This window comes from Nicotiana tabacum, chromosome 6, assembly GCF_000715075.1.
Source record: "Nicotiana tabacum cultivar K326 chromosome 6, ASM71507v2, whole genome shotgun sequence".
In the NCBI taxonomy this organism is placed as follows: domain Eukaryota; kingdom Viridiplantae; phylum Streptophyta; class Magnoliopsida; order Solanales; family Solanaceae; genus Nicotiana; species Nicotiana tabacum.
The window spans coordinates 218,183,002-218,204,672 of record NC_134085.1 but is presented as its reverse complement, the minus strand read 5'-3'; the positions used below and the strand labels follow the sequence as shown (position 1 = coordinate 218,204,672).

At 34.4% G+C, this 21,671-nt stretch overlaps 1 protein-coding gene across 3 annotated transcripts; it reads left to right on the top strand.

Moving 5' to 3' along the window:
- LOC107804153 (4-hydroxybenzoate geranyltransferase 2) lies at window positions 1-16,780 on the top strand. Of its 3 annotated transcripts, none has more exons than XM_016628004.2 (10): window positions 1-493; window positions 588-723; window positions 1,534-1,655; window positions 2,680-2,749; window positions 2,914-3,063; window positions 7,395-7,530; window positions 7,651-7,747; window positions 7,990-8,065; window positions 8,167-8,200; window positions 16,596-16,780. In XM_016628004.2, exons 1-8 carry the CDS (start codon window positions 66-68, stop codon window positions 8,054-8,056), a joined length of 1,206 nt encoding a protein of 401 aa, XP_016483490.1. In that variant the 5' UTR covers window positions 1-65; the 3' UTR covers window positions 8,057-8,065; window positions 8,167-8,200; window positions 16,596-16,780. The 3 variants fall into 3 exon arrangements, with proteins under 3 accessions (XP_016483490.1, XP_016483482.1, XP_016483473.1); XM_016627996.2 differs by lacking the exon at window positions 16,596-16,780 and adding an exon at window positions 9,071-9,743; XM_016627987.2 differs by lacking the exon at window positions 16,596-16,780 and having other exon boundaries at window positions 2-493; window positions 8,167-8,610.
- Window positions 16,781-21,671: the final 4,891 nt, after the last annotated feature.

Below are 21,671 nucleotides of genomic sequence, written 5' to 3'. Positions count from 1 at the left end.
AAAATTAGTTTTGCTGGAGGAAAATGAGTATTCCCATTCCCTAGTACCTACATTTGAGCTCAAAAATGGCATTGTACCGCCGTCTTTCTCGAACTTCTCGTGTCCTCCGGCGGCACCCTCGCCCCTCTATCGCTGCCCTCTGCTCTTCTCCCGATCAAACAAACCCTAGCACAACTGCTCCTCATTCTCAGTTAATCAACCCCTTTCAATCTTCTTCTTCTTCTGATCAGTATATATATATACCCAACTCCAATTTTAAGAAATCTTTGACATATTATTACTCTCCACATTCTTCAAGAATTGAACTTTTAGGGTACCGTCAAGTTCTTCACTTTTCAACCTTAGCTAATTCAGAAGAGGAGAAGAAGAATGAGCAACAAAAACAGCCTTCTTGGATTGATACGTATTTGCCCCAAAGAATTAGACCCTACGCTCATCTTGCCCGACTTGATAAGCCTATTGGCACTTGGTTACTCGCTTGGCCCTGCATGTGGTAACTCCATTTTCCCCCCCCCCCCCCTGTATTTTAATTACTCTTGTGCTTGTCTGTTTGTTATCATTCTTAACTTTTAAGGGTTTATGTGTAGGTCGATTGCTTTGGCTGCTACGCCAGGGAGCCTTCCTGATGTGAAAATGATGACACTATTTGGTTGCGGGGCTTTGCTTTTGCGAGGTGCTGGTTGTACAGTTAACGATCTTCTTGATCGAGATATTGACACTAAGGTGATTGGGTTTTCCCTTTTAGCTTTAGTAGGATTTTGTATAGTTCTTTAAGTCGAACTACACTTACACATTCCCAAAGAAAAAATTCATTTATTGCTCTTTTTTTATTTGGATAGTTGATATGGTAACTCCAAGTAGTGGTTTAGAATAATTTGTTAGTTCCATTAAAAAGGGAAAATCATCAGCTCAACACTTGATAAGAAGATGTGCTCTTTTTCTCAGTCCTCTAAGATAATAGTGAGGGGGAACAAAAAGAGAATCAATTTTCTGACTTGATATCTAGAATGCTTCTGCTACTTTAGGATGAGGATGTTGGATATGAATGAAGGTGATGCGGCCTGCTACTTCCTTCTCCATTGTCTTGGTCGCTGGGTGAGAGATACGGGGAATTAATGGGAAGAAAAAATAGGTGCTACTCTTTCCCTTGATATTATGCCGTTTCATTGCAAGATGGGGGCTGCTATAATTAGTTCCTTTACTGCTCCAATTGGGTAGCAGTGTGATAGTTTAACCATCGAATTTTGAAGTTGATACCTTATGTCTGTTTTATTTTTCTCTCTCTTGTTCTCATACGTAATCATTTCCAGTTCCTTTTAGTATCATCTAGGAGTTCATAGTTAAAAAGTCATTGAGACTGAAGTTGATCGGAGTATCTTGTATTGGTTTCTTCCCTGATTCCTCCTCATATCATCAACAATATAATCCTTTCTTGTACCATCCTTCTGAAAGCTGGTTGACTTTGGCCTTTTGCTTATAACATCAGTTTTTTCTTCTGCTTTAAGTATATTTGCGAGCTTTCATGCAGTGCAGGTGGAAAGAACAAGGTCGAGGCCAGTCGCGAGTGGTGTATTGACACCCTTTCAAGGGCTCTGTTTCCTTGGGTTCCAGTTGCTATTAGGTCTTGGGATTCTTTTGCAATTAAACAATTTTAGGTTTGTGTCTTTTTTTCTTCACATGATTCTGTTCTTTCTCAGGTTTTCCTTTGCACAGAAAGCATTTTGCTTAATCTGTTTGAGAGTGTTTTAATTAATTGTTTCATTCTAGTTGATTAACTGAACCCAGTCAATGGCTATCTGTTCTCATAGAAGAGTTTTATATGATCTGCTTTCGTCTCATGGTTTATACTTTATAGAGAAGTCAGTGAAATTTTCTTTATATGTTTGAAGTCAGCTTAAATAGTTTCATCTTGCCATTGCTGAAGTCTGCAAGAGCTGTGCTTTTTTTGCCAAAAACAGGACTCTGAAACTGAATGATCCTGATCTTGTCAAAACACAAAAAATTTATATGATAGCATGCTAAAAAATTTATATGATAGCATGCTACTTTGCGATTCTGATGAATGCTTTCTTGCCGGATATCCATTTCTTTAATCACCCAATGGATATTGTTGAGTAAGTTAAAAATGCTTATTAAAACTTTAGAGCATTACGCAATATAAATTTGTTGAGTCTGATGATGTGGAAACCATTTCTCCTTAGAAGAAGGACCAGTGTATCTGTTGAAAAGATCTTAAACTATTTATGACAAAATGTAATGAACACATAGGTTTACAAATCTCTTCTTTTTTCCACTTTCTCACATCAGGCAACATTTCCAAGACCTCTCCCCCAACCAAAAAATTTCAGTTCCGGGGCTTTACTTCAATTCACTTAATAAGAATAATATCACAGTTTTGCTTTGGTAAAATCTAGGTATGGAATGTGTAGTAATTCTTGCAAGTTGCAGACATTTGGGACTAAAGACAGTGCATTTGTCGGAGTCCCCTTTTGAATTATATATGGTTTGTCCCATATTCTGCTAAAATAATCACTTCGGGTTTATTTTCTGATTTGCCACGATTTAGAGAACTGGGTATTTATGAGTATCTTTGATCTCTTTCTTGCATTTCGATGCAGAAAGCATTTCTTGCTTTATGTGACGTTTCACATTGCTAATGATTCATCTCTCTTGTTGCAGCCGCATTTTGGGTGCTTCATCCCTGTTGCTGGTCTTCTCATACCCCCTCATGAAGAGGTTGACATTTTGGGTAATGTATCCTAATGTTCCCGTTGCTTCTCTCAAATCAGTATATCTGTACAGTCTCCCTCACTCTCACTGTCCCCAACCCCAAAGGAATTTCTCTTCTCAGCTCCTGTGAATCTTTCCCGACAGTTTGGTTAGAATGGGTGATGTCTATATCTGTTGGTGCAGCCTCAAGCCTATCTTGGTCTAACTTTCAACTGGGGAGCTTTGTTAGGTTGGGCTGCTATTAAAGGAAGTATTGATCCTGCAGTTGTGCTTCCATTGTACGCCTCTGGGGTGTTTTGGACGCTCGTGTATGACACAATATATGCACATCAGGTACTTATTAATCATTTAAAATATGACTGCATATTATACTGAATTGAGTTTGAAATGTTTACCAGACAATTTCACATAAATATAAAAACGTTTTACTTCAATATATTGCCTTTGCACCTTAGAGACTTGGTCTCCTGTACATGCACACTATTGCCTCGTGCTCGAGACTTCCTGTAACCCTATCCAGAAAGATTCAGTTTCCTGTCACAAGCTCACAACTACACCCGTGCTGCCTCACCTTATGTCTTTTTCAGATTGCTCACCCACTTGATAGATTTTAACAGTCAAATTGTGACCCTTTTACTGCATGTTATTAGCATCTATCTGTGAGTGTAAGGCAGCTTCAATCATGTAATTTGAGTGTCAGATGCAGAGAGATTGGATATATGTGTGTGTGCGCGCGCGCGTGAAAGAGAGGAAGGGAGAGATTTAGTTCCCATAAGTCCCATTTGCTTCTCTTTAGTGGTTTTCTTTTTGGAGGATTATATTTTTTGGGTTCATCTGATTAGTATTGGATCTTATAGGATTTTTTTTGAGAAGGTAAAATAAGGATCTTATAGGAAAATTCTGGATTAACAAAATTCTCCCTCGATTCCATCTTATATGGCGGCGTTTAATTGGAAATGGAGTTAAGATATTACTTGACATGTGTATGATAATTTATACCGATAGTGCAAGCCTGCAAGGAATTTGAAGTAACACTTAAAAAGGTACTATGATGGAGAAATATATCGACAAAGTGTGGATTATGAATAGTTAAATGAATTTAAAAGTGTTAATGTGGTATAGAATAATGTTCCTAATGGAGATTGGGTGTCTTTTGCAGAAATCATATTCTGTTTTTGACATACTACTTTTGGTATACTACTTATATATGGGAGTTTGCTTTTCCCAAATCAATAAAATTGTTGCTTAATTGAAAAACTAGTATTAGTACCCGTGCGGATGCGCGAACACTAATCATGTCAAATATTTAAGTTATTTGGATTGTATGTAAATAATCTTAAAATTTACACTTTCTTAGTAAATATAGATAATCATTTGATATTAACTACATGAAAAAAATTAACTATTTCTTCTATTTTTCTTTTTTGTACCATTCTTGCCGGTGTCATTGGATCCTAAAAATAGTCAGGAAGCAAAATAATAACTCATATTTATGGCTAAACAATTAAATGTTGAGACAATGAATGACTCTTTGGATAAGACTTAACTCTGTTACTACTACTTGAACCCTTATTTGGTGTGTTGATATCAGATGATTGAAGCCTTTTTTGTATATACAGATGCAGATCTTCGTGAAAACCCTAACCGGAAAAACAATCACCCTTGAGGTTGAAAGCTCCGACACTATTGACAACGTTAAGGCTAAGATTCAGGACAAAGAAGGAATCCCACCCCATTTTGATATTTGATATTAACCATGTTAAATATCTGAGTTATTTGAATTATATGTAAATAACCTTTAACATTTAAACCTTCTAAATAATTATAGATAATCGTCAGATATTAATTAAGAAATAGTACATGAAAAAGAGTAACATTTTCTTAATTCTCGTAGTGATAATTTTATTTTTGCACTATTCTCATAGGTATCATTGGAACCTAAAAATAGCCACAAAGTGAAATAATAACTCATATTTATGGCAAAGCACAAAGGTTGCACGATATAAACGATTCTTTGATTACGACGTGACTCTTATACTACGACTTGAACTCTTATTTGGTATGATTTTATCTTTCAAAAAATATTTCTATTTTGAAATTTCAAATTTTAAAACTTTATATATATTATAATAATGATTATCTTTGTAATGATGCAAGTGAAGATATTATCCTTAATTTAAAATTCACTTTAATCGGCTATCTAAAAAATTAAATGATTCTTTAGCCGGATTTATTTCAGTATGACTCCACTTTAAGTTTATCGATATATCTAGCCCTAGAATTTGAATTTTTAATACTCTATATATACAAAAAAATTTGTTCTTTGAATCATTAAATGTTAAATTAGTTGATTATTATTATAAAACATTGCATATGTTGTCTTAAAATTGTCAAGTAGTTTATTTTTCTACACCATACTTGCCTTAACCTCAATGAAAACTACTCAAATTGCATTCCAATTCAAATTCGAATATCATATCAGTTTGTTAGTAATAGTGATTTTTTAAAAATGACACATAATGTAGTAAATTAAAAAAATATTCTAAGATATTCTTATCTTATAATCTATGTATTTGAGTTGAAAAAAAAATATTGAAATCGATGAGATTAACATTCAAAAATTTTATACTCAACAAAGATGAAACATAAAGAAGAAATTTGTTGTCATCTTTTATTTCTCGTTTTTAGATTTTTCTAACATTTTTTTCAATATATATTTTCTCTTATCTTATTTTTATGTCGTTATTTCTTTTGTTACAAAAAATTAATTTATTTCACTATAAAAGGATGAGTTTTAATAAAAATTGTCTACATATGAACTTTAATTATATTTTTACTCTTTGATTGAAATTATTTCATATTTTTCTTTTGGCTTTGTCTAATTAGCCTAAATAGATGCTCACCCGACCACTTAAATTAAAAAATTGAATGATGTGTAATTTATATAATCCATATATAATATGTGTATAATCGCGTGTTGTCGGTATATCATCTCTTATATTAGCTATAAAAAGTAAACAATAAATATGGCCGGATATTATGTAAATATTCCATAAGATTTCGGTTTTTTGAGTTTATCCATTATATAACTTCTATTATAATAATTTTAAAATTCTCTACTAATGTTCAAAAATATCCTATCTTTTTATTATCTTTGAATTAAAAAAAGTAAAGAGTTTTTTCGAAATAATTTGTTTACATTTTAAAAAATATTTCACGTCATACCAATTTTTTCTTTATATATACTCTTTGTTACACTTAAAAGTCGCTATAGAAACTATCAATTAGAAACCAATTTATCTCTTGTTGAGTTTGAAAAAAAAAACCTTTCACATAATCTAATGATTCAAAACTAATATTCTTCAACGAAAAAAAATTATTATACCCTTGCAACATTGGTTTGACTACAGCTAAATGAAGGGGTTTCAGCTTATACCCTTCAATTCCTTGAATGTGCTAAATTGAAATTAATGATAGCAATTGTATAGCCAAAGTTTTGTTATTTGTTTGATGTCCATTTATGCAAATTGACTCTTCAAACAAATATTCTTCAAGAAGAAAAAAGAAACAACTTTTTTTTTAATATTGACTGATTTTGTGATCTTTCTTTCTCCAGCATGTATGTTTACTTTATTATATATGTAAGTAAATTTTTATTTGGTTTTGTAAACTCTTTTTTGTTATTTAGATAAACATAGACGTGTACTCTATATATTACATTTATTTTAAAAGAATTTCGTTTTATTCAAATCCAGCTACAGTGTTTCAAAGAACTATACTTATAGGATTTTAAATGTGAAAGAGTTTTATAGTTATATGGAGTAGTTTTTTTTGTTGCTAGAGGCGAAGTAGTATTTAAATAATTAGAAAAAATAACAAAAGTTCCTAACATGGTTGCATATGATCATTTAACTGAATTAAGTATGATAACATGATAAAAAAAGATAAATTTTAAAACTTTATCGATAAATTCAAAATTATCTTTTAATTCAAATTCCATGTGTGTGTGTGTATATATATTATATTATATTTGTATTTAACTAAAATAGTCAAATATAGAATAAAGTTATCATATACTATTGACATTTATTAGCTTGCCACTTGGCTTAACCATAATGTCAATTATATATGGTAACTTTCTTGCTTTAATATATATATATATATATAGATAATGTTACTAACAGGATGGTACCAAACATTTTATGGCATTTCAAATGGTAAAAGTGTCTGATAAATTGGAATTGAGGAGCTGCTGCATCCTTAGTTTGAATCTTCTTTAAGTACTAGTATAATGTTGTTATCTGGGAAAAAGGCTATTGGTATCAGACTACATTTTATATTTGCTGGAAGATCTTATGTCTGCTCTATGTATTAGGTAATATTGACATGAAAACCTGCCTTTGCCAATACAAAATTGGCTTCCAGAAATGTCTAAATGAAAAAAAGGACCCATGTTAATTAGGCTTTTCAGACTTTCAGGTTCGTAGTGTCATAATTGCCTTGTGCTACAATTGAAGCCCTCATAGCATCTGGCATATGTGTCTTAAATAGCTGATGCACCAATCTAGATTTGTGTTCCCCATTAAACTAGTCTGAGACACTTAGAAGTTTTCCAATTTATGTGAAACCAGCTCTTGTCAATATGTTGGTGAATGTTCATTCAGGATAAAGAAGACGATCTCAAAGTGGGTGTCAAGTCTACAGCCTTGAGATTTGGAGATTCCACAAAAGAATGGATCAGTGGTTTTGGATTAGCATGCATCAGCAGTCTTGCTCTTTCCGGAGTTAATGCTGATATTGGTATGTATTTTCCTTCTCTAATTTATTTAGCTCTAATCAGTTTGTGACAATCATTTTCCTTGTTACTTATTTCCCATATTTTGCTAGTTTAATTTATTTTACTCTTTTTTGTTTGAACAGGATGGCCATACTATGCATTTCTGACAGCTGCTTCTGGCCAGTTGGCTTGGCAAATTTGGACCGTTGACCTATCATCTCGTGCAGATTGCAACAGAAAGTGTGTATAGAATAGTAATTAGAGACATGCTTACATTTTAGTTACTGTGAATATGTGGTCAACTGGTTTACTTCTATTTGTCTGCTGCCTTGGACATGAAAGTATCAAAAGCAATTCATCCTTAGAAATACAGTATTATAGCATCCAAAGCAGTTCAATGTATCTATGAATTGATTCATGTCACTGATAAAATTTAGTCTTTTGGATTCTTACTTTTTGAATCTATTGTACTTTGTATGTAGATTTGTGTCCAACAAATGGTTTGGTGCTTTTGTCTTTGGCGGGGTTCTATTTGGAAGACTATTGTGACTATAGTAGGTAATCACGACGTACTTTTCTTCTCTAACCTTTTGTCAATACCATAATTGGGTAGTATTCGAAGTAATATGCTAAGTCATTTGTTGATAATTCTTATGCAGATAAAGAACAAGGCTTACTGTACGACTGGAGATGGTAAGTGTTACAAATACACTGTCCATTCTATGAAACTTTTGTTTACATGTACCTATTAAATGATCTTGTTAATTCGTGTAACTTTGGGGTAGACTTTGCACTTTATAGATAGGGTGTTTTAGCCTTATGGAAGGCACACTTGAAGTAAGTAATACTTCTATATCTATCTATTTTTGTTATCTCTCAATAGCAATAGTCTTGTGGCTTTATTTTATAATTCATAATAATTGTAGCTATATTTCATAGTACGTTATTAGCACAAATCTGTAAGTTTATTTCCATAATCTCCTCAAATTTGAACTTAATCAAGTTAATTCTTGTAATTATATGTACTATAAATAGGGTGTTCTTAGCCTTATGAAAGGCACACTTGAAGTGAATAAAATAAACCTCTGTCTATTCTTGTCGTATCTCAATAGCAATAGTCTTGTAGCTTTATTTTACACTAGTAAGTTGTATACTTATATTTATTTTATTTTGATTACATTGGAGATTTTGCCCTTTTGGTTTGTATCAGGATAAAGTAGTGGAATGATCACGTCATATTGTATTATAAGTAGCACATAGAGGATAAAATGGAAGGTCACATGGGATAATCTGGTCATGTGACGCGATAATGATAGAAAGTGTTAAAAGAGGACAAGTTAGACCTAAAATAACATGGAGAGAAGAGCATAATGTATTTAGAGGACCCATATAGCTGACCCAACTAGCCTGTGAGTCATACTTAATAGTAGTAGCAGGAGTAGTTGTTACGTAGTTGTAGTAGTTACTGTTGGTTTGATATCAGGACATAAACCGCAATAGTAACAGTTATGTCGTAGTAATAGTTATTGTCTAAGTTACTCTGACTCTTCACTTTCGGTGCAGCACCCGTGTCGACACAACGTGGGTGTGGGATCCGTACCGAATCTGGTCAACTGATTTTGGGTACTTTGACCAAAATTTACAGAGAAATTCGGGACAAATACAATGATTACGGAAAACAAAATAAAAGCTAGGGTGAAATTGAAGAAAGTGGAGTACATATTATTTAGAAATTTCTATCATTCTATGTCAGTCCTTATACTTTTATCTCTTTCTCGGTTTTTCCTCTTGACCAATATTTTCTCCTTCACGGAATACCTTGTATGTTTTTCACATAATGTCTCATGATTTAAACATATTTTTATAACTCTATTTTTAGATATGTGAATTATTTTAGCCGAATCCCCGCACCCATATTTGTACCTGGATCTATACCCCAGTGGCGAAGCCAGGAAATTCAATAAAGGTGTTCAAATTTTGAATACCCTTTGCCAGTGGGCTATGCAAGGGTGTTCAAAGTCTGTTTTTAATCAATAACAAGTAATATTTTACCTTATATGTCGTATTAGCTTCGCCCCTGTATACCCCCCAATCTTAAAATTCAGATCATGAAGGATCCGGCCTTTAGATCCGCACCCGTATCGGATTCGGACACCCTCACCCGAGTCCGAGCAACTTAGGTTATTGTTGATTTGATATCAGAACATGGCATGACCTTATCTCCTTGGAATAATGTGCCCGCGTATTGATTTTGTTTGGTTTAATCACTGAATGCGTACTAATTTAGGACTGTGATCCAATGTCTGAAACAGCTTTTGCACTGAACACCATAAGGATTCAGTAATTTTGCTCCTTTCCTTTTTGGATAAGTAGATCCAGTAATATTAATTAAAGGAATATAAAACTAACTGGATTCTTAGTCCTTGCTTACTGATGGGATATTATGTCTCCGTCAAAACAATTTATATGTTGCATAGCTCAGATTAGCCAATGCTTGTACTTGGTGAAATATTAGGAGTACCCAGATTTTGACTTCGTATTCTGTTCGTTTGCCTTTGAAATCAGTGTCAATACCTATCTATATTTGTAATGCATTCTCTTGCTAGAAATTCCGAGGACACGAGCCCAAATGTTTTTTTTTCATCGTCCAAAGCTGCATTTGGGTTTACAAGAAACATCTGCAGGATTTGTCACTGCTTCTTTTGCGGACTTTCTGACAACCATTTGTTTGGAGACATGGCAAAAAAGTTTCCCCCTAGGGTTGCAGCGATATAGCATCTCTGTTTTTTCTTCCCCTTTATAGTTTATTCTATACTTCCTAGCCATCATGATAGGTATATGGGAAAGGTAATAGATGATAGCTCTCTTTGGAAGTTCAAAGCTGTGTCACCTAGGTCAGTTAACCAGAGAAATCTCCAAATACAGTAATGTCACCTTGTATTTGTTAGCCAATGTTGTTGTAGGTTCCATTTTCAGTCAGGGTATTTGATTGCGTAAATGTTACATTGAAGTCGTTCTCTTCTTTTTTTCCCCTAAAGACATAGACTTTCTTTTTAATGTTTTCAGCTAGATACCCCCCCCCCCCCCCCCAAAGATTTACAAAGTATGAAATCTTGTATACCTGTTTTGGCGGGGGTTTTTCGTCCAAAAGTGATGTTATCTATTGGCTGTTGGTTTAGAATTTGGTTTATCTCTTTAGTTACTACTTGATGGGTCCATCCCATGTGAAAGGAAGAAGACTTCCTTTGGCTTTGAAATGTCAAGCCAATTAAATGAATAACGAGGAAGATTTTACGGCAGATCATTCCTTGGCTTCACAATGTAATATTTGACTTTTGCCATTAACATGACATCACAGAATCAATTCTACCCGTTATAAATAGGTGCTTGCTCTCAGTTGAAAGGCACACCAAACAGATAGAGTAAGAGAGTTCACAGGGTAAGAAGAAAAATACTCTATGAGGAAAAATATGGAGAGCTCGAACCGTATTGTAATGAGTTGAAAAAATCAAAAGAGGGTTATTTCTTTTGAGTGTAGTGGTTTTGGAATATTTTACTCAGTACCACAAAGTGTAAAATCCTTGCTATAGTGAAATCAGTTGCTCCTCTTGGGCCGTAGTTTTTCCCTTATTTAGAAGAATTTTTCACGTAAAAATCAAAGTGTCCTTATTTCTCTTATTATTACCGTTGATTACTGTATTTTAATAATCCTCATCTAGTACAATTGTATACCATGAATATTATTTTGTGGGGGCTATTTTTCCAACAATTGGTATCAAAGCTTGGATTACATTGTGAAACCAAGGAATGATCTGCCGTAAAATCTTCCTTATTATTCGTTTAATTGGCTTGACATTTCAAAGTCAAAGGAAGTTGTCTTCGTTACATATGGGATTGACCCATCAAATCTCCCCCTCCAGTCCCATATGCACTTGAAGGAGGTATCTCCAATTTTTCATATAGAGCTTATTCTGACAAGTTTTTTTGCATAGCTCGAACTTGTCTCTTGGTATCGTCTTGGTCTGTATATCTGTAAGCTTTTCACTCGTGTGTATCTTTTTGACCTGCAAAGATACGTTCTCCACTTGCTCACGAATCCAATGATATCTTACATCGATATGCTTTGTTCTTGCATGGCACATGGAGTTCTTGCTCAAGTCTATTGCATTTTGACTGTACAATAGACGACATACTCCTTCTGATGCAATCCAAGCTTTTGAAGAAATCGCTTGAGCCATATCATTTCCTTGCTAGCTTCAGTACCAATAATGTACTCCGCTTCAGTTGTTGAAAGTGCAATGCACTTCTTTAATTTAGACTGCGATGATATAACTCTCCCTAAAAAGTAAATAGATATCCAGTAGTGGATTTTCTATTATCATTATCACTGGCCATATCAGCATTTGTATAGCCCAACAAGACTGGATCTGATCCCCAAAACACAAGCATTCATCTTACGTTTTGCTCATTCACAGAAATATTATTTATCATTGATTTTACTTTATGAAAAAAAAGGTGAGGAGTAAAATACGAAGTAACAAGATTCAACGATAATGATGGTTTCTCCATATGGCAAAGAAGGATGAAGGACCTACTCATCCAACAAGGGTTGGACATTGCACTAGATGGAAAAGAGGCAAAGTTGAAAACTATTAAAGCTGAGGATTGGGGCAGACATGGATAAGAAGGCGGCTAGTGCACTCAGATTGCACTTGTCCGATGAAGTACTCAATAATGTTGAGGATGAAAATAGTGCATGTGGTATTTGGAAAAGACTGGAAAGTCTATACATGTCCAAATCCTTAACAAACAAATTGTTTATGAGAAAGCAGCTTTATGCCATCCATATGAGTGAAGGTACAAATTTCTTGTCCCATTTAAATATGTTCAGTGGATTAATCAAGCAACTGGCAAACCTCGGAGAAACAATCACTAAAGTAGATAAGGCTATCATGCTTCTAAACTCGTTGTCATCTTCCTATGATAATTTGGCAACAACCATTCTGCATGGTAGAGATACCATCGATTTAAATGAGTTCACATCAGCCATCCTACTCAATGATAAGATGAGGGACAAGCCCGAAAATAAGGGGCAGGCTCTTATCATGGAAAACAGCGAAAGAAGTTTTTATAGAGCATCGAGTAGCCGTGATAAATCTAAAGCTCGTGGAAAGTCCAGGAACCGATCAAAGGTAGGAATTGCTACAGTTGCGGTCAACCCGGTCACTTCAAAAGAGAATGCCCAAAGAAAGGTCGAGGCGAGAGCAGTGGCCAGAAAAATGATGACAATGCTGCAGTACAAAACAATGATTCAGTGGTTCTCTTCGTTCACAAGGAGGAAGAATGCGTGCACTTAGCAAATCAAGAGTCAGAATGGGTGGTTGACAACAACATCCTACCATGCCACATCGGTAAGAGAATTCTTCTGTAGGTACAAAGGAGACTTTGGATGGTCAAGATGGGAAATACCAGTCACTCAAAGATTGTGGGAATTAGCGACATTTGTATCAAGACAAATGTCGGATACACATTAGTTTTAAAAGATACGCGACACGTACCGGATTTGTGAATGAATTTGATTTCAGGGATCGCTCTAGATCGAGACGGGTATGAGAATCACTCGCAAAAAGAAGTGGAAACTTACCAAGGGATCATTAGTGATTGCTAAAGGAGTTGCTCCCTACACGACGTACAAGACAACCACTAAGATATGTGAAGGTGGATTACATATGGTATGTGAGTTGCCTGCAGATTTATGGCACCGGGGATTGGGCCATATGAGTGAGAAGGGATTGCAGATCCTATCCAAGAAGTCACTTATCTCATTTGCAAAAGGTACAACTGTGAATTGTTATTTATTTGAAAGACAACATAGGGTATCGTTTCAAGCAACTCGTGGAAGAAAATCGAATATACTTGATTTAGTATATTCTGATGTTTGTGGTCCAATAGATGTAGAATCAATGGGAGGTAACCAATATTTTCTCACATTTATTGATGATGCTTCACGGAAATTGTGGGTTTATTTTTGTCGAACAAAAGACCAGTATATTTCAAGTTTTTCAGAAATTCCATACTCTGATAGAAAGGGAGATAGGTCAAAAATTGAAGCGTCTCAGGACGGACAATGGAGGAGAGTATACTTCAAAGGAGTTTGAAAAGTACTGCTCAAGCCATGGAATCAGACAAGAGAAGACAGTTCCTGGAATCCCACAACACCATGGTGTAGCTGAAAGGGTGATTCGCACCATTGTCGAAAAGTGAGAAGTATGCACAAAATGGCAAAACTACCTAAGTCATTTTGGTGTGAAGCAGCTCGCACAACCTGTTACCTGAGTCCATCAGTACCAAAGGAGCAGAGAATGAAGTTGGATGACAAAGCTATTCCATGTATCTTCATCGGATATGGAGATGAAAAGTTCGATTACAGATTGTGAGCCTAGAAAGGAAGAAGATCATCAGAAGCAGAAAGGTGATCTTCAGAGAAGATGTGGTCGGGATTGATGGTGATCAATCAACAAAGACAAAAATGATAATGGTACAGTCACTGACTTTGTTATTACTCTTACTGTACATGTATGTTATCCTTCCACATGTGAAGAATGACACATGGAAGGTGTAGATGGAGAGGTTAATAAGCAGGGGGAGCATTCTATCCCACAAGACAAAGAAGAAGAGAAACAACAAGGACAACAACCAGGACAACAACCTTTAAGAAGATACGAAAGAGAGAAGGTAGAGTCCAGGAGGTATCCTTCTTCAGAGTATATCCTCGTTACTGATGAGGGGGAGCCAGAGAATTTCAAGGAGGTGCTATCTAACAAATCTAATGGATGGAAGTCATACAAGAAGAGATGAATTTTCTACAAAAGAATGATACATATGAATTGGTTGAACTTCCAAAAGGCATAAGAACGCTCAAGTGCAAGTGGGTTATTAAGCTCAAGAAAGATGGAAACAGCAAGCTGGTCAGACACGAAGTTCGATAGGTGGTAAAAGTTTTCGAATAGAAGAAATATATTGATTTTTATGAAATTTTCTCACCCGATGTTAAAATGACTTCTATTCGAACAATCTTGAGCTTGGCAGCTAGCCTAGATCTTGAAGTGGAGCAGTTGGACGTGAAAATTGCATTTCTACATGGAGATTTGGAAGAAGAAATCTAAATGGAGCAACCAGAAGGTTCTGAAGTAAAGGCAAAGAAACACACGGTGTGCAAATTAAAAAAGAGTCTTTGTGGGCTGAAACAAGCGCCAAGGTAGTGGTGCAGGAAGTTTAACTTATTCATGAGAAGTCAAACATACACAAAGACTTTTTCAGATCCATGTGCATGCTATAAGAAATTCTCTAACAATAACTTTATCATCTTGTTGTTAATGTGGATGACATGCTGATTGTAGGTCAAGACAAGAAGTTGATTGCCAAGTTGAAGGAAGATTTGTCCATGTCATTAGATATGAAAGATTTGAGTCCAGTACGACAAATTCTAGGAATGAAGATTATCCGAGATAGGACAAAGAGAAAGTTATTGCTGTCACAACAGAAGTATATTGAACGTGTACTTAAACGCTTCAACATGATGAGTGCTAAATCAGTTAACATGCCTCTTGCTGGTCATATGAAGTTGAACAAGACAATGTGTCCTACAACAAAGGAAGATAAAGAAATTACGGCTAAAGTTCTGTATTCATCTGTCGTTGGGAGCTTAATGTATGCAATGGTATGTACTAGACCTAATATTGTTCATGCTATCGGTATTGTTAGCATGTTCTTGACAATCTCGGGAAAGAATATTACAAAGCTGTGTGAAGTGGATACTCAGGTATCTAAAAGGAACCTCGGATGGATGCCTGTGTTTTGGGAGATCAAATCCAGTCTTGTTGGGCTATACATATACTGATATGTCTAGTGATACTGATAATGGAAAATCTACTACTAGGTATCTATTTACTTTTTCAGGGGAGCTATATCATGGTCTAAATTGCAGTAGTGCGTTGCACTCTCAGCAACTGAAGCTGGAGTACATTCTAGGTACAGAAGCTGGCACTGAGATGGTATGGCTCTAGCGGTTTTTTCAAGAGCCTGGATTGCATCAAAAAGACTATGTCGTCTATTGTGACAGTCAAAGTGCAATAGACTTGAGCAAGAACTCCATGTACCATGCAAGAACAAAGCATATCGATGTGAGATATCGTTGGATTCGTGAGCAAGTGGAGAACGAATCTTTACAGGTCAAAAAGATTCACACGAGTGAAAATCCTGCGGATATGTTGACCAAGACGATACTAAGAGACAAGTTCGAGCTATGCAAAGAACTTGTGAGAATGAGCTCTATATGAAAAATTAGAGATACCTCCTTCAGGTGCATGAGACTGGAGAGGGAGATTTGATGGGTCCATCCCATGTGAAAGGAAGACAACTTCCTTTGGCTTTGAAATGTCAAGCCAACTAAAATAAATAGTAAGGAGGATTTTACGGTAGATCATTCCCTGGCTTCACAATGTAATACTTGACCTTGCTCTCAGTTGAAAGACACACCAAACAGATAGAGTAAGAGAGATTTTACAGAGTAAGAAGAAAAATACTCTGTGAGGAAAAATATAGAGAGTTTGAGCAGTATTGTAGTGAGGTGAAAAAAATTAAAAGAGAGTTTTTTCTTTTGAGTGTGTAGTAGTTTTGGAGTATTTTACTCGGCACCACAAAGTGTAAAATCCTTGCTATAGTGAAATCAATTGTTCCTGTCGTGCCGTGATTTTCCCCTTATTCAGAAGGGTTTTTCACGTAAAATTTTTTGTGTCCTTGTTTCTCTTATTATTACCGTTGGTTACTGTATTTTAGTAATCCGCATTTATTACAATTGTGTACCATGAATATTATTTGTGTGGGTTATTTTTCCAACGGTACTAGGCTGTAATGGATGCTATATACCTCTCATATATGTAAACCTTAATCAAATCACACATGTTGGTCAGTTTAATCTCGGATATTTGTTTGTTCTCTACGAGAATTCTGGTTTGTTGTCATAAGGTGAAGAAAAAACTCATTATTCCATTAAACTCGATTCAGGAATTCTGTTTATGAATTGTAGGGGCAGATAGGATATTTGTGCATATCTGTGCCGGCGTTACCAAATCAGCCATGGGCTAGAGCTTGAATTGACCCAAACCGCGTTGTAAATTACGTGTCATAAAACAAATTCTAATCTTATCAGCCTCTCAACTTGTAGTGTAGGTTTTTGTCTTGTCTTTTAAGCTGTATAAGCTTTGCTATGGTTTTGTACAGTTACATTGGTGATTGATACAAAAATGGTTAGCTACAAAAAAAAAAAAAAAGAACTTACGTGATGTAAAACTCTATTAAATGTAATTTAAGGAGCTAATATTAATCAGTTAAAACGTATTATTTTATTGGTGTGCAAATTTAAATCTGGGAACCTAATGTTTCCTGTATTGTTTAGTTCTTTAAAAAAAATAAAAAAAAATCCTTTGATCGTAAATCTTTACTAGGAATTATAAGTGTTGTATTATAATATTGGAGTGTTCTTAGAATGGTTTAACATATGTTAAGTATAAATTAATAAATTATTCATAATTAAGTGAAAAAAAGATTGAGGTGCTTGAATTGGGCCCGATACTCGGGGCATTTGCATCTATACCCGCTTTTTGTGTCACGTTTTAACTTGTGTCCGCTTTGCAAAAAAATTGCAAGCGTACTCACTTTTTCGCATAACTTCAGCATACGGGGCTGAAGTAGCAAAGGCAATCGCCCAAAACTTCAGCATTCTAGTAGTCGGGCCTAAAGTTCAGCTCTAGAGCTAAAGTTTTTGTTTTGTAACTGTCGAACTTCAGCTCTAGAGCTGAAGTTTTTGTTTGTAAGCTTTAGCTCTAGAGCTCTGAAGTTTTTGTTTTTTAACTATCGAACTTCAACTATCGAACTTCAACTTTGTTTGTAAGCTTCAGCTCTAGAGCTGGTAGCCGGTTGAACTAAATAGCAACTTCACGATCCACAATATACGTAATCTAGAAATGTAAATTCCGAATAACAAGTAGCAACACCTAATAAAATGAACATTAACAGTAGTTCAGTTTATTTACACATATACACAATGCAGCAGGTAGCGGGAGGAATTAAAAAAGCAATTTCACGATATACAATATATATAAACTAGATATGTAAATTTCGAGTAACAAGTAGCAATTCCTAATAAAATGAACATCAACAGTAGTTCACTTTATCTATACAAATACACAACGTAAAATTTATATATAAGTATGGAATTTGAGAGTGTGTGTGTGTTACCTGGCTAGAACAGAAAGACGGGAACCCCCTTTCACTGAAGTTTTTGTTTTGTAAGCTTCAGCTCTAGAGCTGAAGTTTTTGTTTTTTAACTATCGAACTTCAGCTCTAGAGCTAAAGTTTTTGTTTGTAAACTTCAGCTCTAAAGCTGAAGTTTTTGTTTTGTAACTGTCGATCTTCAGATCTAGAGCTGAAGTTTTTGTTTGTAACTGGCGAACTTCAGCTCTAGAGCTGAAGTTGGCGAACTTCAGCTCTAGAGCTGAAGTTTTTTCTGGAAAAATAAGCTTTTTATGTTATCGTTCGCTTTAAATGCAGCAACCTCATTTCGTCTAATTCACACTCAGCTTTGCTCATCCATTTTTATTGCTAAACAACTGCTATTGGAAAATACAAAACAATTAGGAAATCCTTATGAGGATTTATCTTTATGATATGTTGGAGTTGAAGTCTGGCTTATAGGTTCAATTACAGCTTTAAAATAAGAGAATGACAACGATTAAGGGTAATGGCGTGTAATGCAGTAAAAGAGAAGCAACACAGAAAAAGTATTCTACCTTGAAATGAAAACAACAAAGACTCAGACTACCAAAAACAGTAATGATTCCTAAGATGACATATTCAAAAGATTCAGTAGCTCCACCACACTGTACAATCTCAGACAACCACCAAAAAACTTGTATTCACAGGTTATATACATAGCCGTAACAGATTTCTTGCAGAAAAGGGAGAAGGAGAAGTTTGAGAAAGAAGAGGCGGATATAACTTTGAGGAGGAGAAAGAGGGCTGAAGTTGTTTAAAAAGTGGGTACAAGTTAAAAGTTAAAAAAAAAAATGGGTATAGGTTAAATGGGGGCGACCAAATAGGATGCCCCATGCAATTTTTACCACATACTCGAGGTGCTTGAATTGGGCCCGAGTTCAAGAATGGGTCGGTATACTAGCCGGCAGAGCTCGCTAAAAATATGGGGTAAGTGCACAGATAGCCATTCTCAGAAATACTAATTAGAGATTAGTTAATATTTATTTTGTTCTGAAATTTTAAATTTAAAATCTTAACTTCAGGACAATCCAGGATATTAGATCCATTCTTAATTCAACTTGAGAGAAGAAACGGATCAATGACAACAGTGGTGAAAAGGACGTATGTTCATAAATTAATATGTTTGTTACAATAGGAGTGAAGGATATACTAATATAATTTCAATATCTATTGTTAAAAAGATGCAGTTTGATCTTAATTAAATCCAAAGCATTTGGAATGATGTTTATATAAATAATCACCTGAAAATTAGGAGTAGCATAATTAGGAACCTATTGTAACAAACACACATGTGATGTGCATCGTCAGCCATGTTGCTTCAATTATTTTAAGATTTTACAACCAAATAATCATCTTCTTAGCTTACCAATTTGCCAAATGTTATTTGTATCGATCCAACTTGTTAAGCCAAAACCTATGTTAAGTCATTATTGTTTACCTAATTCTTTTTAGGACGTCCTAACAAGATTTCAAAGTAATATACGCCTCAATTATTTCGAATCACTTCCTAAGAATATTTCACTATATATATATATATATATATATATATATATATATATATATATATATATATATATATATATATATATATAGAGAGAGAGAGAGAGAGAGAGAGAGAGAGAGAGAGAGATATAGCTTGGTGGTTTAGTATATAATTAATACATGTTTAAAACTAATTATAAACAACTTTGAATTATTTAGCGGACGTGCAAAATAAAGATCATGTAAAATATGAGGTCTATAAAGTATTAGAAATTATAATAGGGGAGGAGAACTTAAAATAGTAAAGTGAAAATACAAGAAAACCTAAAACTTACAACTTTAAAAATCAAAATGCAAAAGTTTAAGCTGAAGAAGGAAAAACATAGTTCAACCAAGTTCCCAATAGAAGCAAAAGCATGTTTGGCCAGTCTTACATTAGTGTTTGATCATAAAATTTTTAATTCTCACTTGAAGATGAATTTTGGATTTTCGAAAATTTGAAAAACTCCAAAAAGCTTTTTTTCAAAATTCATTTAGATTACTCAGAAAAATTCAAAAACAACCCAAAATTATATTTATATCCAAACACAAATCTAATTTTCAAATACTATTTTTACTTGATTTTTTTTATTATTATTATTTTTTTTTGTTGGAATTTTACAGTTCTTATGTCCAAACCCCCGCAGAGTGAAGAGAAGGTATAAGTTTTCACTTCATTATTTAAGTATTGATTTTCAACCAGTTTCAGTGCATGCGATAACATTTTGTAACTTGTTAGGAGCATATGCGGGGCCGATTCGGTGAGTTTAATACAATCTGTTGATTTTTTAAAAATTGAATCTGTTTATTTCTACTATATATATATATATATATATATATATATATATATATATATATATATATATATATATATATATATATATATGTGTGTGTGTGTGTGTGTGTGTGTAAAACATATTAAATACATATTCTTGTAGAAAGATTTTTAAAATTTGTAGTCTTAAATATACCATAAATTTATATGATTATAAGACTTTTGAAACATATAAAATTATATATGTACTCTAAATATTCGTGCACTAAAAACTTCTTATTAAGAGTAAAATGTAAAAGTTTAAAGTTAAATTATTTTTAAATATATAAATATTATATATTCTGGAATGAGCTAATAAAAGGATAGTGTCACAAATTGAGCGGGCATATCAGAATTGATAAGATTAGGAACAAAAATATTGGGGATAAGGTGGGAGTGGTCTTCCTAGAGGACAAGATGCGAGAAGTAAGGCTTAGATGATTTGGACATATGATGAAAAGATGCACAGATGCTCCGATAAGGAGGTGTGAGAGATTAACCCTAAGGAGATAGAGGCGTCGAGATGAAGTATTTAAGGGAGGTAATTAGGCAAGATATGGGGCTGCTTCAACTTACCGAGGATATGACCCTTGATAAGAAGGCATGAAGGTCGTGAATTAGGGTAGATAGTTAGTAAGTGATCAAACATTTCTTTTCCATACTAGTAGTATAAATGTTAGTCTTGTATTTTCTTACTCTTAAATTTTTATTACTATCTGTTGTTTCTTTTGCTTCGGTTTATTATTATTGTTATTGTTATTGTTCATCTGACTTTGAGCCGATGGTTTATCAGAAACAATCTCTTTCCCTTCTTAAAATATGAGTAAGATCTATATACACACTATCTTTTTCAAACCTCACTTGTAAATTTACACCGGACATATAATTGTTGTTTGTTGTCACAAAATTGGGGGAAAAAAATCACACTCATCTCGAACTCCCTAACTTTAAAGCATCAATTCATCTGCGTGAAGATTTAAGAAGAAAAACATGGATGACCATACCGAAAGAACATGGTGATAAATGCACGTGACATTCTATCATCTAAGCCATATTGACCCCAACGTTCAAAACTTGGAACTACGTGAAGAAAAGACTACCCCTTAACCCTATGATATAATCCTAATTAATCAAGATTTAAGGGATTTCTAAAACTTCATTAGAAAGGAGTGGACAAAGAAATATTCTTTCCTGTGGCTGTGGCTATTGCATAACCAGACAAAATCACCAGGCCGTACCTTTACCGTATTCATCCCAACCCACATGGCTTGTCCATCTGTTTTTCTCTGTACAACTGTTATTATGTGTGTGGGGTTTAGGTTACAATGCTTTCTTAATCATTACTTTATAAACCTAAAAAACTATTAAAATAAGCCTCGCTTTTTTATTAAGTGACAAAATGACACTTACCCCCATGCCATTAGTTTAATAATGAGTGTCAAATGAACTCTATATACGTACGTAGACAGTACCACGAAGAGGATCTGCCGTAGG

Coding starts and splice junctions, on each gene's coding strand:
- LOC107804153 (XM_016628004.2), top strand. CDS start 66: ATGGCATTGTACCGCCGTCTTTCTCGAACTTCTCGTGTCCTCCGGCGG. Junction 494..587: donor CTCGCTTGGCCCTGCATGTG/GTAACTCCATTT, acceptor GTTTATGTGTAG/GTCGATTGCTTTGGCTGCTA. Junction 7,748..7,989: donor CGTGCAGATTGCAACAGAAA/GTGTGTATAGAA, acceptor CTTTGTATGTAG/ATTTGTGTCCAACAAATGGT.